Genomic DNA, 15,763 nt, shown 5'->3' with positions numbered 1-15,763 from the left:
CAACCTGGAGTGGTTCCATTTAATCGCTTGGAAATTGAAAGGCTAAATCTCCTGAAACTTGGATATAAGCACTTGATAGAGACAATCTTAGCATCCCATAAACCGTCTAAATCAAGAATTTATAACTACACATGGAAAGTATTCGTACAGTGGTCAAGAAGGAAGAAGGTAGATCCTATGCGTCCGAAGATCGGAAACATCCTAGAATTCCTACAGGAGGGCATCCAGAGCAGTCTAAGAGTCGCTACTCTCAAAAGGCAACTAGCAGCTCTTGCCTCAGTACTGCCTCATTTCAAAGGTCTACCAGTTTCCCAGCATCCTCACGTCCTCAGGTTTCTAAAAGGTGCCTCTTTCAAGAACCCAACAACAAAGCACAGGTTCCCAACTTGGAGACTAAACATCGTGCTCAACGCATTAACAAAGAGTCTCTTTGAACCGTTAAGGAAAGTGACTATGAAATTTCTACGGATGAAAGTCTTATTTCTGGTGGCGATAACGTCTGCTAGGAGGATTTCGGAATTGGGGGCACTATCCACTAGGTCAGATCTCTGCGTCTTTCACAGGGATAAAGTTGTCCTTCGAACGGATCCTGCCTTCTTCCCTAAGATCAATTTGATATTCCATAGGTCCCAGGAAATCTATTTGCCATCCTTTTCACCAAATCCGGTACATCCAAAAGAAAAATTGTGACACACTTTGGACGTGAGGAGGGCTCTCAAATGCTACCTACACAGGATGGCTTCCTTCAGGAGATCAGAGGCCATGTTTGTAAACATATCTCCACCACACACAGGAAGGAAAATGTCCAATTCGGCCATAAGTGCGACCATCAAAAAGTGTATTGCAGAGGCATACAAGAGCTCAAATCTGTGTGTTCCCGATGGAGTTACAACACATTCTCTGCAGAGCGCGGCTACAAATGCAGCGTTAACTAACAGGGCTTCGGTTGAAGAAATATGCAAGGCCGCTACGTGATCTTCACTGTCCAGCTTTATTCGACACTACAAAATCAACGTCTATGACTGCTGATGCAGCCTTTGTGAGGAGAGTGCTACAACCTGTACTCCCTTCTGATGATGACCACCCTCCCGATATTTAGGGACACTGCTCTGGGAGGTCCCACAAGATGGCCTTCGCCTCAGGGGAGAATGACCATTGGTACTCACCGTGAAGGGTCCTTCTCTAAGGCCTGGAGGACATCTTGGCCCTCCCGGGTTGTCATCTACTTTACGTTTGTCTATTTCCATTATTCACAATTACCTACAGAGAGAAGTGAGTCGATCAGATTTATACCAGATACTAAGTGTGATTTCTTCCTGTTCGACTTTTCTGATTCTATTGTTACCTTAATTCTTATGGTTAATAACCTATGTTACGAGTTATCAAGTTCTTAGAGTATTTTCAGCTTAGAATACTGCTTTCGGAGCCCCCGAAACTGAGATTGGGGTGACTCCCACCACAGGAAACAGGAAGTTTGAATTGTTCCTGCCTCCCTGAATGATGGATGGGAATCACCCACAAGATGTCCTCCAGGCCTCAGAGGAGAAGGGCCCTTCATGGTGAGTACCAGTGGTCGTTCTTCTTGGCTCAAAGACCATGTATTGTAGCCTTTAGCTCTTCCAAGTCCATGGTGTGGCTTTGATAACGGTGAAAAATGTCTGCCCCCATTGTCACGCGTTTGAAATGTTTCAGGAAATTAATAACCTTGTAAATTCTGGCTTTCTCAGAACACACAGTTAAGCTTACTTCCTAGATAGCAGATGAAATGGTTGCTGTTTCTGGTATGACTTGACAACTGTTAGGTTAGTCATGAGGACGTTCATGGAGATCAGATTCATGCAACCAGTTACAAATTGGACTTATGGCCATCTGGCTAGTCCTGGCCACCACTATAGAGAATATGGGTCAGCCGGTAACTGGAATTGGCTGTACCTTATTTCTGAATAGGATTCCTGTTCATTTCTTGTAGCTGATTTTCTTGGCCAGCTGGCAACCTGCTGCTGATTTTCCATAAATGAAGTCATACAACTGGTTGCATTGTGGCTCTTGATGTCAGGACAGCTTTACTTGTTGCTGATGAGATCTCTGGGCATTTGGAAGCTTCTGAGTCCGATACCTGGACCACAATAAAATGCTCTTTCAAATTCATGTCTTGCAGCTGTGATCAACATGTTGGAATGTTCTCTACCATTAAACTATGGCCCCTCTCCTGCAAACCGCTTATTGTATAACTGCTGTTTAAAATGCTTCATGTGGGGGTTATCTTTAGACTCAACCTATGCAGTTAACTAATTCTCACTGTACATCACCACCATTCCACTTAACTGTGATGGTGGCACCTTGGTAACGTTTGATTATTCATCAACTGTCTAGTATTCACATATTCCGTGAATCAAAGAATGCTTTTATGGAGGTGATAACCTTCCTTATTAATTGCATCCTCCAGGATTCTAGCTATATATAAACAATTTAGGAAAAGACACCCACTACTTTACTCTGACTTTATGTTCAAAGGTTGATTGGTTTGAGCTTAATTTTATTTTAAGCTGTTTTTGTTATCCTTGGGGTTCCAGAATTAAAGTTAATGTAAATGGCTTCATCTCTTGCTTATCTTCCATCTAAATATAATTGTAATTTGTAGTGCATGGATTAGAATTTCATATTTTCATAATTAATGAATTTGGTTTTTGTAAATCTTAAAGTAACTGTTTGACTGGTATTTGGCTAGTTCATCAAATGAGCTAACTAGGCTGGAGGCTCTGTTCCTGCCACCTGATTAGAGCTACGATGTGAAATGTTAATAGACCTTCGTTGGTCTTAAAGGTGCCATTGGACTCAAACTTTGTTCTGTTTCTGAGGAAGTGTGCTTGCATACAAAAAGTTACACCTTGGTCTTAAAGGTGCCATTGGACTCAAACTTTGTTCTGCTGCTTCAGACCAACATGGCTACCCACCTGAATCTGTACATTACCTTGTTTACCCATAGCATTCACAATTTAAAGTGCTAGCTTAAACTTGCAAATTCTCTTCTTTTGTCCTGTTGTAATGGAGAAAAAATATATACAGCTGTATAGGTCCATGCACAAATATGTGTAATGCTCTTTCTTTTGGACCCAACATTGTGCAAACAAGATAGGAGAGTAGAAGGAAGATTTTTCAGGCTCTGATATTAAGGTCTGATCTTGCATGGATCTTCTGTGAAATGTAAACAGGCAGTTAGCTTAATTTGATAGTTGAGGTGTTGAGTTACAGCATAGGAGGGACCAGGTTCTTTTGAATTGACATGGTCTGGATTTGGTGTGTAATATCACCCAAACAAAACTGTACTTAGAAAAAATGTGCACTTTTGTAAAATATTACCTTTGGCAGAATGAAATTTGAGTGGCACCTTTAAGACCAACAGAGGTTTATTCTGGGCATAAGCTTTTGTGTGCATGCACACTTCTTCAGATACATACCAATATGAATCTATCATTTGGCTGTACAGGAATAGAACAAAGGCACCAGGGAGAAAGTGTAAACAGCGAATACAATTTTGTCAATTTCACCCTTATATTTTTTTAAACTTCAATACGCATTGCAGGGGAGGGGTAAAAATGAACTCAAAGCTGTCAGGATTGATGCTAAAGTTTACAGAAATTGCAAGGGGGCATAGAATATTACAGGGCAATTGACCTCAAAGTTAAGGAATATATGCATATGAAGTTGTAGAACACTGGAAGAAGTTCTGTAAACATTGTTCTTCACTTCTGCAAGTTAAATTGACTCCACTTTTTGATCTAGTAGTGAACTAAAAAAATGGACTGACTACCCTTTCAATAATGTAGGCATTCTTATGTTGTAATGCTTTCTGGCCCTTGGCCTGCTTTGATCAGATAGTACAGCCCATACCACAGTATGATGCCTTTTAAATATAATAGCAGCATGGTGCTTCTTTCTGTGGTGTAACACTGAAAAATTCAGACAGAGCCAGTTACATGAATCCTGAACAGTTAGTACTGCCCAGGTGGGATTGGAGGCAACAACTGTTGCGATCAAAGAGATCCTTCCATCTGATTGTCCCTAATATTGACTGTGCAGCATTGATTTGTAAAGACCCACCAAATTGGCCCTGGTTTCATGGTGTCTGACCTTTTGAATGTTACAGCAGACTGCTTCTGTAATCTTGGAACAGTACCTGTGTCATAGAAAAAACACACTGCAAATGTGTGCTGATGGAGCAAATAGGACATATAACCACTAGACAGATGTGCAGTAAGAACCAGAATGTTAAATTGACTATGGGAAAATTAAGCACATAGAATTCTGAAACACGTGTAAAGCTGGCTTGTAAACTTGAACAAAAAGATGCTTTATTTAAGATAATTAGTTGTTTATATGCTGCCATAAATATACATGGTGCTTTTGACTTTTAAAACAAAGAGTTGTCCTGGCTCTCACATGAGCTTACAACAGAAGTGAGCAGTAAGAAAGACAATAGGAATAGAGAGGGAGAAACACATGTTTAGCAAGGAATGAACAAAAGCAAATATAACCACACTTCCTAGAACTTTGTTATTATTTGGGACTGAGGATTAAGGAGTTAAACTGAAGACCATGCAGAAAATATGGATTTTGAGGGGGGATCAAATGGATGCCTGAGAGGTTTAACTGTTTTTATTTATTTAAAATATTGTGAATGTGTTGCCTACTGTGGATCATCCTGCTGTCTACAGTTAAAGGTGGCTGTGACCTTTAATGTCGTGCACCTGCATGAAGGAGGACATTTCTGTCCAATAAAACATCATTGCTTGCAATACCATTGTTGAATTAGTACTGTTTAGATAGTTGCTGATTAAACTAGATCACTTTTAGAATAACAAGTCTGGCTGTCATCCTTCAGTTATTTCTAACCGAACTTTCCAGTTAGTTTGCTTTTGTAAACAGTCTCACTGTAACAGCTATTTGGAGATTTTTGTGCTACTGAGCTCCAGTCTTATAAATGTAGCTCTCCTCAAGATCCTGGAGGTTTTATCTGCCACTTCAGGATTTATATTCATTCTTGGTGGTGAAACGGCATAGTAGCTCTTGAAGGGCATGCCTTTTCAATACTGTCCTGATACAAGATAAGATAGTTTCTTACTTTGTTCATAAGACTGTAGGCCATATGTTAATGCTTACACTTTGAAGCTATTCATTCTAACATCTCCCAAGTTAATAATTGTTGAAGATAGATAGGACTAGTTGGAGTGTACGCAAGTGATGTTTACCCTTTTTTGTAGGGTAATATTGCTATTGTCCTTTCACCTTTTAATTCCCCACCACTGTTTTCCTCCAAGTCTTACTTCCTTTCAGTGATCTCTCTTTAAGACATGTTTCTCTGATATCTCCTTTTTCCTTGTAGGTTTTCATCGCTTTCATAATAAGCCTGAGCTGGTGCAGCTTTTGTGGAAACCAGGCTATGCAGTGAAACCATCTGTACAGGCCATCTCTGTGTCAGGAGGTACTCTTCAGATGCTCCTGGGTCTGATGTCCAAAGTTTTCAGCAACATTGAAAGTGAAGGGTGTAGGTTGATGGTGGATTTGGGGTTTTCTTGCAGAGGAAAAGAACCAGCCTCATTAATAAGTTCACAAACATTATTAGCCTGTCTAACCATTCATCCTCTGGATTTTACAGTTCTTTTCAAAATCTAGACAAGTGCTGTAATCACATTTAAAAACCACAGGTAAAAAGCAGCTGTTGTGGGATTACAAAAATAAGAAAGAAGGAAAACACACATTTTGGCTTTTACCCTGCCTTGAAGTAGTTTTAGAGAAGCGTATGTCATACACACATGAAGATAAGCCTGCTAGAACATGTGGAAGGATGTTAATAACATCAAGCTGTCATGTGTTGTACAGTAAAGAGTTGTTCTTGTCAAGGCTTAGCAGTTCAAGTCTGTGAATCTCTGTGCTTCCCACCACCAGCATTCAGTACTGTGTTTCAGGTTCGGGCTGAACCTGTTTCACCTGCCAAAAATCAACGCTGAAACATACAGCTTCGAAACAGAAGCATATTTCCTGCTGTGTAAACACACACTTCTGGGAAGTAGTTTTTTTTTAAAAAAAACACTAATATTAGACCCTTAAAAATAAGTGGAAAACACAAAGGAAAACCATGGGTACTTAAATGAGGTATAGATTGCTGTTTCCCTTTCATATATTCCATGTGGCTGGGGAAGTAGATGGACACCCCCCCCACACTCATCTCTCTATTTTTATAACCAGTGTTGACAGTAGAGCTTTGCAGCCGATCATGGGAATCCTAATCTCACCCTAGAACTTAATTTGAGGCAAGTTTTGGGCAGCATCTATTTTTTCAGTGCCAGGACCCCTCAGCCAAAGAACTTTGACTTTAACAAAGGGCATATGAGTGCTTGAAAAGCATCCTTTCTTCATCACTAATAACCAGCCCACACATCTGTTGAGAGGGCGATCTTACAAAGCTCAGAAATAAGCCGCACACAGCTGTCTCTTTTCCAGTCCTCTATTCAAGTACAGGCAACTATCTGCATGAATTTAACAGGCATTCACTAATAGTTGCCAATACACAAGCAAATAGAAGTCAAGCTAAGGAAAGGACGTAAGAGCTTGTTTAAATACTGGGTGGGGGGAAAACTAAGCAAGAGGTTGTTTGCATAGCAAAATGGCTAAATTTAACAGTGCACAAAAGCAACCCTGAACTGATCTTTAAAATGGCTAAAATCACAGTGAAGACCTGTGAATCATAGATTCTGCGTCAGCACCTGCAAGTTTCGGAGCAATTTACTTCTCCAAGTGAGTAGTTATTTGCAGGCATGGATATCACTCCGTGTCCCAGTTAACAAAATTTACCAGTGTTGTTGCCAAGCGTGAGACTGCCATCTTCAGTTGCAGACCTTCTAGAATACCATTTTGCTTAAACATCCTTATGTTCAGCCAATAGTGTGGGTGTTTTTATGTTTGTTACTTGGCATTTGCCCTTTCCTTCCCATCTGTTGATACCTGCTCTGGGTCTGCAGTATCTGGGCCATCTTTCTGGTTCCACCCTTCCATTGAAGCTTTTCAGTATTTTTCTTCACCTATATGTCATTGAACTTTATGAAATTTAGCTAGAGTTGTAATGAAACACGTCTTTAATAGTGATAGACTGAACTGACTACAAATTAAACAGTTCCTGATGAGCAGTTATTCGAGGCAACACCTTTGAGAGCCTCATGTTAAAATAGCCCTCTCTTATTTTTGTATAATATGTGTACATATACATATATCAGAAGATATCAATCTATATCTGATACAGTATCTTACCCACTGCAAAAATTAACATTGGCAACAATCTTTTGATAACGTCAAGTAGTGGCTTCAACCGTTGTTTCACTTATCCACAAAAAGGCTATGCACTTTGACATGTTCCAATAGGTTTTTCCCCTTTTTCTCCAATTTCTGCTGTAGTGGCCTGCCACTACTTCTGTCTTTCCTTAAATTATTTCTCTCTAGCAGTATGAGTACTAGGAGACAGCAGTTAGTGGGACTTTCAGAAGTGCCTAAGTAAGATTTCAGTTTTCATTGGAGCTTCCATTCTTGGGTACTTTAGCAAAACCTCATGAGCTTTTCTGTTCTTGTAAAGCTATTCCAGAGAAGTGCATGGGTTTTTAAAGGTAGCTTACAGTTTGATATAGAATGATGCAGATAAGCACTGCAAAGATTAAAGCCTTGTTTGAAGAATATTTATGTCAGATGGTCATGGGACCACCTGTAGTTTTAGTATAAATGTCAGGTCTCATCTCAAAGATAGCAGCACATATCCCTGAATGCCTAGATTAATTAGAATAGTGCCAGAGAAGACCTAGATTTGAGTGCAGTAGTACCTTAGAGACAAACAAGCCCCTTTGTCAATAGTGCCATAGACTTTCTCTTCCTTAAGCAAACAGTTGGGTCTCCCTGTTTGAGTACTGATGAGGTCTGACCTTGGTTGGTTTGAGATCTTGCAACACAAACTATAGTGTTGAAATAGGCAGGTACAGTTTATATGTGGTGCTAACAGCATGTAAACTGTGCCTTGAATAAGAGGTCTTGTGTGATTCTACTAAACGATGACCTTGTCTTTCATTACAAAAGTCTTATCAGTCATTCTGTTTTACTGAATAGAAATGATTTGGTCTCATATAGTGAGTCTTTCATTAGACACTGTCCACACATCACTTACTTTTAAGTTCTTTCTGTCCTTCCCCTGGTGGTGCAGGTTTAACTTCCAGCAAATGTGAGTTACATTTCTTGCTCCCACAATTGTTGCATTGTGGACTTTTTCGGGAGTTTAGCACAATAATATGGTGTATGCACCCTGCTATTTAATATGAAGCTTGGAAAATAGAAAAAAATTTCCAGCCATCTAGTGCTTGAACACCACTGCTCTTCCAAACAAAAGTACACATTACAGGCAAAAACATGGTGCATATCTGTGGGAGGGAAGAGAATGCTTAGTGGCGTTCTGGGTGCATCTTCAGTCTGTTGAAGTTACGCAATAAAGTCCAGTAAGCCCTTAAATTGTTAGATCAACAGGATGCATAATATTTAAAACTGCATCTGCATAAAGGGATTTATGACTAAAACTGCTTGTTTTTCTACAGACTTGTCTGGTGTTTCTCAGCTTGAAGAAGATCTCCGGTCATTATTGATCCCTTTTCTTGGCGTTACCTTTTTGAAGTGAAGTTTGCCTAGCTTTCTAGTGTGAGCTTTCTTTTTGAGACATCTCTAACGTTTGATCCGTAATAGACAAGCTATAGCTCAGCAATGTCCAAGTCGTTCCAGCAGTCATCTCTAACTAGGGATTCCCAAGGTCATGGGCGTGACCTGTCTGCAGGAATAGGCCTTCTTGCTGCTGCTACCCAGTCTTTAAGTGTGCCAGCATCTCTTGGAAGGATGAACCAGGGTACTGCACGGCTTGCTAGCTTAATGAATCTTGGAATGAGTTCTTCATTGAATCAACAAGGATCTCATAGTGCACTGTCTTCTGCTAGTGCATCTTCCCATACCTTACAGTCTTTATTTAACCTTGGAAGTAGAGGCCCACTCCCTTTGTCTTCTCAGCACCGTGGAGATACAGAGCAGGCCACTAACATTCTGGCCAGCTTTGGTCTGTCTGCTAGAGACTTAGATGAACTGAGTCGCTATCCTGAGGACAAGATCACTCCTGAAAACTTGCCTCAAATTCTTCTGCAACTTAAAAGGAGGAGAGCTGAAGAAGTCCCTTCACTGAGTTATGCTAGAGATGGCAGATCAGCTGCACGGGATCCTCCGTACAGAGTACCTAGGGATGATTGGGAAGAGAAAAGGCATTTTAGAAGAGATAGCTTTGATGATCGTGGTTCTAGTCTCAACCCAGTGGTTGACTATGATCATGGAAGTCGGTCTCAAGATTCTTATTATGACAGACTGGATTTTGAAGAGGACAGATTAAGAGATGGAGAAAGGTGTAGGGATGACCCTTACTATGGCGAGACATCGCATAAGTACCGTAAATTTGACAGTGAGTATGAGAGATTGGGTCGTGTCCCCGAGAGATCTCTCTTTGAGAAAAAGAGGGGTGCTCCTCCAAATAGCAATGTTGAAGACTTCCATGGACTCTTACCGAAGGGTTATCCCCATCTGTGCTCTATCTGTGATTTGCCCGTTCATTCTAATAAGGTGAGTTAAGCATCAGATGCTTATTTTTCTTTACTTTGTAGTCCCTGTTGCCTGTTTCTTTGCCTCAGTTTCTATGTTCTGGTTATACATAACACTGTGGTCTCAAAAAACAGAAAAGGCTGGTTTATTTTCAAGGCGTTATTTGCAAATCTGTTAAACCAGGACTTTATTAATGTTTCACCCATATGGCTTAAGGCCAGGTCAGTTGTCATCTAGTCAATTTATATTTTGCATCTACATACTCTCTTAACTTAGTTTGGGGTAGGTTTTTTGTCATTTTGTTTTTCACTTATTCAGGCAGTTAGGTTCGGCATCCCTTCCCATCTGTCTTGATTGCTGATTGATTTGTAGTTCAGATGCATCTTCAATTCTGCTCCCCCCCCCCCTTTTCTTGTTTACGGCCAAATGGTTAATGCAGAATCCTGGAAAATATTGGCGGCAACGTGGCTCACATTTTAAAATTCATTCTTGCTTTTGTGACATTCACTTGAACTGTTTTCATACTGTGGCTGAAAAGTTCTCATGTTTTTTCCTCCCCTTTCGTAACCTTCTTAAACACTTCAGGCTCACTTTTTATTATATGTTGCATCTGCCCCTTTAGAATCTCAGAAACCTCAGCCTGCTGCTCCATAGTGCCATGCTCTCAGTAGCACTCTCTACTTGTTTGAGTAGATCATTATTAAAATTTTGATCAAACTTCTCTTCATAACTTGGTTCTCAACATAGCAAGTGTGGCTTTATTCGGGTTTTCTGATTTTGTCAATTGGTTATCAAAACTGGCTATTGGTGTTCCTGTCATTACTTGTTTCAGAGCATGTTACAAAAATATTGCAGGTAAGAGCACACATTGTGAGCCTAAAACTGTTTTGCTCTGTATTGTCATTACAGTACTCTGTGTTGTCATTAATGCTTCCTTCACAGTAATATCTGGGAGGTGCATAATCTACCTTTGGAAAATATCCTAGTGATCCAAACCGTTCTTAAAACACTAAAATAAGGTTTTTAAAAAAGCAATATAAAAGCTTATTATTGGAAATAATTTTTGTAAGGTTTAATCTCTCTGGGGAGGGGCATTTACAAATCCTGCTCTGTGGTTTTAGACAGAAGATCTTATCAGAACATCTATCTTCTCAGCAAACTAAAATCTGTAGTCTTTTTAGAGGCAAATATTAAGTTACCTGTTTCCAAAGTTAAGCATTTTAAGTTTTCGCATCTTTAGCTGAAATACAAGATTTTAATATTAAGCTTTGACGATAATGATGCAAATAACTGAGGCATTTTAATGCAAAGTTGTTTATTCTGCCTAAATTCTGGGTATGCTTTCTGTAGAATTTCTGAGAAAGCAATCAATGCAGAGAGATTTACACTTTCAACAACAGAAGAAAACTTGCAGTATTATAGAATCCGCACCTAGAACTGCACCTAATTGAGAGAGACATTCTAAAATACCTCTGAATTGGGAGAGTTCCCACTTTAGCGTTTTGTGCTCTATAATCAAAATAGTTCTGCTGAGAAGAAGGGGCATATCTATTGGGAGAATCTTCTTGTTTTGTACTGTTGATATCTTTCTCTCTCTCCCCCTCTCTTTTTGATATTTCCACTTTCAGCAATTTCTTTTCAGTCCTAAATATTTGTGTGTAAGGCATACCTTCCAAATTGCCAAATGAGAGCCATTCTCAGCTTTGGCCCTTGCGTTTGAAAAGAAGTCACCCACCTAAAGACAGTTTCAAATTGGCAATTTTTTTAAAAGTGTGCTTCTCTTCAGGTTTGTGGTCATCTTCTCAGATACTCAAATATTCTAAATTCACAATTCAGTTCAGACTGATGGAGCAGCACAAGTCAGAGCAGCTACTTGAGCTTGCAGGATAGCCGGCATGAAACACACAGCTTCATATTCACATTTTTTCAAACGTCTGAATGGAAGATTTGCTTAGAAGCTGTGTTGGTTTTGGAAGGTGACCTTTCCCTCTTCTACATATTAGGATTGGATTAACTGAGAGACATATTATTCACATGACCCTTCCTGCTGGTAGCCACAGATGACAACTAAGAACATCTCTGGCTGCCACTGGGGTGCTGTGCCTAGGCAAGGAGGGAACCAAGGAAATTTCCTGTCTTGACTGTCCGCCCAAATAGGGTCCCCCAGGGTGCATCCTGTTGGTCATTTGGACGCTCTCTGCTTGGCAATCAAGGAATATAAATGTTCAGTTCTGTATTGTGTGCTGGCATTTATACAGTTGGAGGGAGCATCTCTTTGAATTGCTGTTAGTATAATTATGGGTTCAGTGGAATTTTGAAGTCCAGTAATCCTAATTTTTGTGTTTGAGAATGTAAAGGTGGAGATCTCTTTACCTTTTTACAATTGCCGAAATCACTTTGAATGTCATAAAAGTAATTTCAGTTTAACTCTCATTATGAATCCAGAAACAAATTCTTTCTGTCATGCTGATCCAGTAGATTTTGATGTTATGCTTTATAACTCTGTATTGGGGACCATGGGAGGGGGCCAAAATCTGTTTCCTGGAAGGTCTATGCGGCCCCCCTCTGGCTTCTGAGTTTCACAGGGCGTTGTCCATGCTCTTCCAAGCATCCCTTTGCAACTGTAAGCCTGCACATTTGTTTAAGTGACAGAGCTGGAGTTTTCAGAAGACTGAATTCCGCACTGGTGGCGAATACTCACAGATTTGCTTAAAAGCAACAGAGTGAGTGTTGCTAACGAAGTGTCTTTAATTTCACTATCATCTCAAGGTTAGTAGTGAAACCAGGGCTGTATTCAGGTTCATGTTGAGAATAACCCTGGTTTATTTTTGAGTTCATGTGCTTCATCCCTCTTCCACTTGTCCAAGGAGCTGAAATTGAAGATTTGCTGGTTTAGAAAGCTGTCAGACTAACTGCAGCTTACTGCAGAAGCTGATTAGGAGTTTATTTCTTGCCCACAAATGAGGACTGTGAACCACAGTTTAATTTTAGCATCCTGGCATGTAGAGGGGGAGGCATTGGTTTCTTATGCCAACTGAATTCATATGTTACAACCAGTGTTCCCTCTAAGCTGAGTTAGTGTGTGCTAGCTCACAGTTTTTTACCCTCCGGCTCACTCATTTTTGTCTTAGCTCAGGAAGGACGGCTCCAGAGCAAACTAATTTATGCAGTAGCCAAATCACCCGCTCACAACTTTAATGGCAGTAGCTTACCAAGTAGGATTTTTGCTCACAAGACTCCACAGCTTAGAGGGAGCATTGGTCACAACTGACAAGTATTAAGGGGAAGACTGTCTAAACCGGCGGAGAGTCTTCAGTCTTGGCTCTGCACCCAAGGGAAGGATGAATCCTAAGCCAGGCTTGTTCTCATCCTGAGCAAACTGGGTTGTATGTGACAACTGACTAGAGCCTTGCGGAAATGGTTTCTTTGCTGCACAAGCCCAAGAAGAAAAGACAGTGGGAATTAGAAACGCTTTCAGTTTTTCAAGCACTCTTAGCTGCTGACCTCTGGAGCCAGCCCGTGCTATATAACTGCGGGTAAGTGTTGGGGATGGGCTGTTGGGAACATGTCCTCGCGTCCCAATCCCTTTCATTGCTGGAAGTCATGAAAAGTGAGATCAGCATAGCTTCCCAACCACATTTAATGTTCATCAGGCCTTAAGGGTGCTTTAGAAACAGGTTAATTGAGCATAATTTAAATGGATTTAAATTAAGCACTCAAGCTATTAGAAGATTTTGCACCAGAGTGTGGGGGACAAGAGAGACAGCAAGGTACTGTGATCTATTTCCAATTCCTTCCCCGTGGTTGTTTTCGCAGAGTATAGTCATTAGAAGTAGAAAGGGCTGGATGCTCAAACAGTGCATGTGTTGCTGGGGGTGGGTGAAATGGAGAGACATGAGCAGTTGCTGCAAAGGGGGGGCCTGTTCTTTCCTTCTTTTCCACTGCCTTTAGATTTGAACTTTACAGCAGGTTAATTGAATCTCACATACTCCATTCAATCGTGGAACATAATTCAGACTGTTATATTGTTTGATTAGTAAAGCCCGATAAATTGGGGGGGGGTGCCCCTTCTTGCATATATCATCTTTATTTTGTCCCATGTTCACATGCAACATCTACAATATTCTGTGTCCGCCTGTCCGCCCCCCCAAACTCAGAAATCAAACAAACCAGCTCTGTTGGTTGATATAAGGTAAATACATTCCACTGCCCCTGTATACCACTCCTTGAGATTTTGATTGACATGCAAATGATTCTGTGGGTGTTTTTAACTTTGAAGTGCGTGGTTTTTTAAAAGCCAGCTTTTGAGTTCCTGATAATTTTAACTTTGTACTTTGCAGGAGTGGAGCCAGCATATCAATGGAGCAACACATAGTCGACGTTGTCAACTTCTCCTTGAAATGTATGGATCTGAATTTTTAAAAAATGTTTCTTTTTCATTATAATTGCAATATCTTATGTGTGTTTCCCCCAGAAAACACAAGTGCATCCATTCAGAAAGTTCAAAATGATTACCTCTTCTGTGTTCAATTTAAGTGCTTAGTAATAAGCATGCACCGTATAGTCGAGCTGTCTGCATATCATTTTGAAAGCTAATCAAATTGGTTTAACCAGTTCTGCAAAAATTTCGTGGAGCCATTTTTCCTTCTATAGGAGACTGCAGCAATACATGTGGTAGTGCAATGCAGCACATATGTAAATTAAACCATCAAACCATCATTTCTTATTGGCCTTGACTTAACTCAGTCACTCTAAGTGAATTCCATCTATAATACTAGTCTCACTAATAACAGAAAAATTACAGGCCCATCTGTCCATATACTTGGGGGTTTTAAAAATGCTTTTAACAGTGCTGTAGCCTTAGACTTCTTTAAAAAAACTGGTTCTTTTAAAGTAACAAATTATTGGTAACATGATTTTTTAAAAGCCCAGGGGAACATTGGTGCTTGGAAAAGAGCAATTCCTTGCCTCTTCCCTCCCACCTCTCCCCTCCACACCACCAAAAGAAAGAAGGCAAGTGCCATAGGTCTAGGAGAACCATGACCAAAGGCTTGCATTACTGCCACTGAATATGCATTTTGATTAGCCAAAAAGACCAAAAAGGTATCTGACTTTCACAAACAATAGTCATTTGCCTGAGAATCCCTGTTCTCAGAAATAGTTTTGCCCTTGAGCAAGAGTGCCAAAGCTCTGCGTGTGTTCCGTCCTCTGCTTCCAACATCAGTTTCTGCAATCGTGATATTTCTAGCAATTCGGATGATATTACAAGATCTGATCATTCGAGCTGTTACCAAATCTCCAGAAACTGTGATATTCCTAAAAGCAGAGTGGTCTTTTGCCTTAGAGTGCCAAATATATTTTGGTATACGCTTTCATAGGCTACAGTCTGCTCAGTTGAGTAAATGACAAGAAGCACCATCTTCCAGATCCATTTTGCAGGTTTGATGAAATAGGTGATCTAAGGAGATGCTGCAGTAAATGTTCTTGCTGAAGTAGTTTTCACTTGTCTTTACACTTTAAAACGATGCAGACATAATGAGCTTGGCTGTTTAAACTTGCGTGCGTATAATATCGCCAACAATATTTGACACTAGAAAGTATAAAATGTGTGTACCATCCTGCTTTGAAGTTCATCTCCTTAGAGCTATCATGGTTATGGGTTTTTAAAGCAAATGTTAGCTGTTGCTAAGCAGTTTTTTGGGGAGATGAGGAATATTTAGAGTGAGGAACTCCTTTTTTGTTGTTTTTGTTCCTTGGGTAAATGTAGCAACAGCTCTACCTTAGGAAAAGAAACCTCCTTCTTAAGTGTTGGATCCAAATCCTTCAAGAAGAAGACAAGTTTGCAGAAGGGATCTCATCCACTTCCCTAGCACAGAACTTAGTGCTCCCTAAACAGCCTGCTAGGTGGTATACCCACAGGTGCAGCAGCGTGGTGGTGGCACCAGAAAGGGGGGAATTGGCAGAAATCACCCCTCGGGAGCCCCACTCATGCAGCAGTGGGGGGTGTCGGTTTCTGCCCGCCTGGCTGCACCCCATGCTTGTTCCTGGGGTCTGCCTCCACAGGAGCTCCTTGGGATGGGGCATGGCAGGCTTCATGGAGAAT

General features: G+C 40.5%; 1 protein-coding gene across 4 annotated transcripts in view; it reads left to right on the top strand.

The window, feature by feature from the left end:
- MATR3 (matrin 3) overlaps positions 1-15,763 on the top strand; it is a 36,402-nt gene that overhangs the window by 7,673 nt on the left and 12,966 nt on the right. Inside the window, exons 2-4 of one of the 4 annotated variants that reach the window (XM_015411026.1) lie at positions 5,384-5,482; positions 8,625-9,681; positions 14,001-14,062. In XM_015411026.1, the coding sequence (XP_015266512.1) occupies positions 8,788-9,681; positions 14,001-14,062 (956 nt within the window). In that variant the 5' untranslated portion in view covers positions 5,384-5,482; positions 8,625-8,787. The other 3 variants (XM_015411027.1, XM_015411028.1, XM_015411029.1) reach the window with 3 other exon arrangements.

The sequence above is a fragment of the Gekko japonicus genome, unplaced genomic scaffold (genome assembly GCF_001447785.1).
Source record: "Gekko japonicus isolate JY-2015 unplaced genomic scaffold, Gekko_japonicus_V1.1 scaffold428, whole genome shotgun sequence".
Classification (NCBI taxonomy): Eukaryota; Metazoa; Chordata; class Lepidosauria; order Squamata; family Gekkonidae; genus Gekko; species Gekko japonicus.
This window is presented reverse-complemented; position numbering and strand designations above follow the sequence as displayed.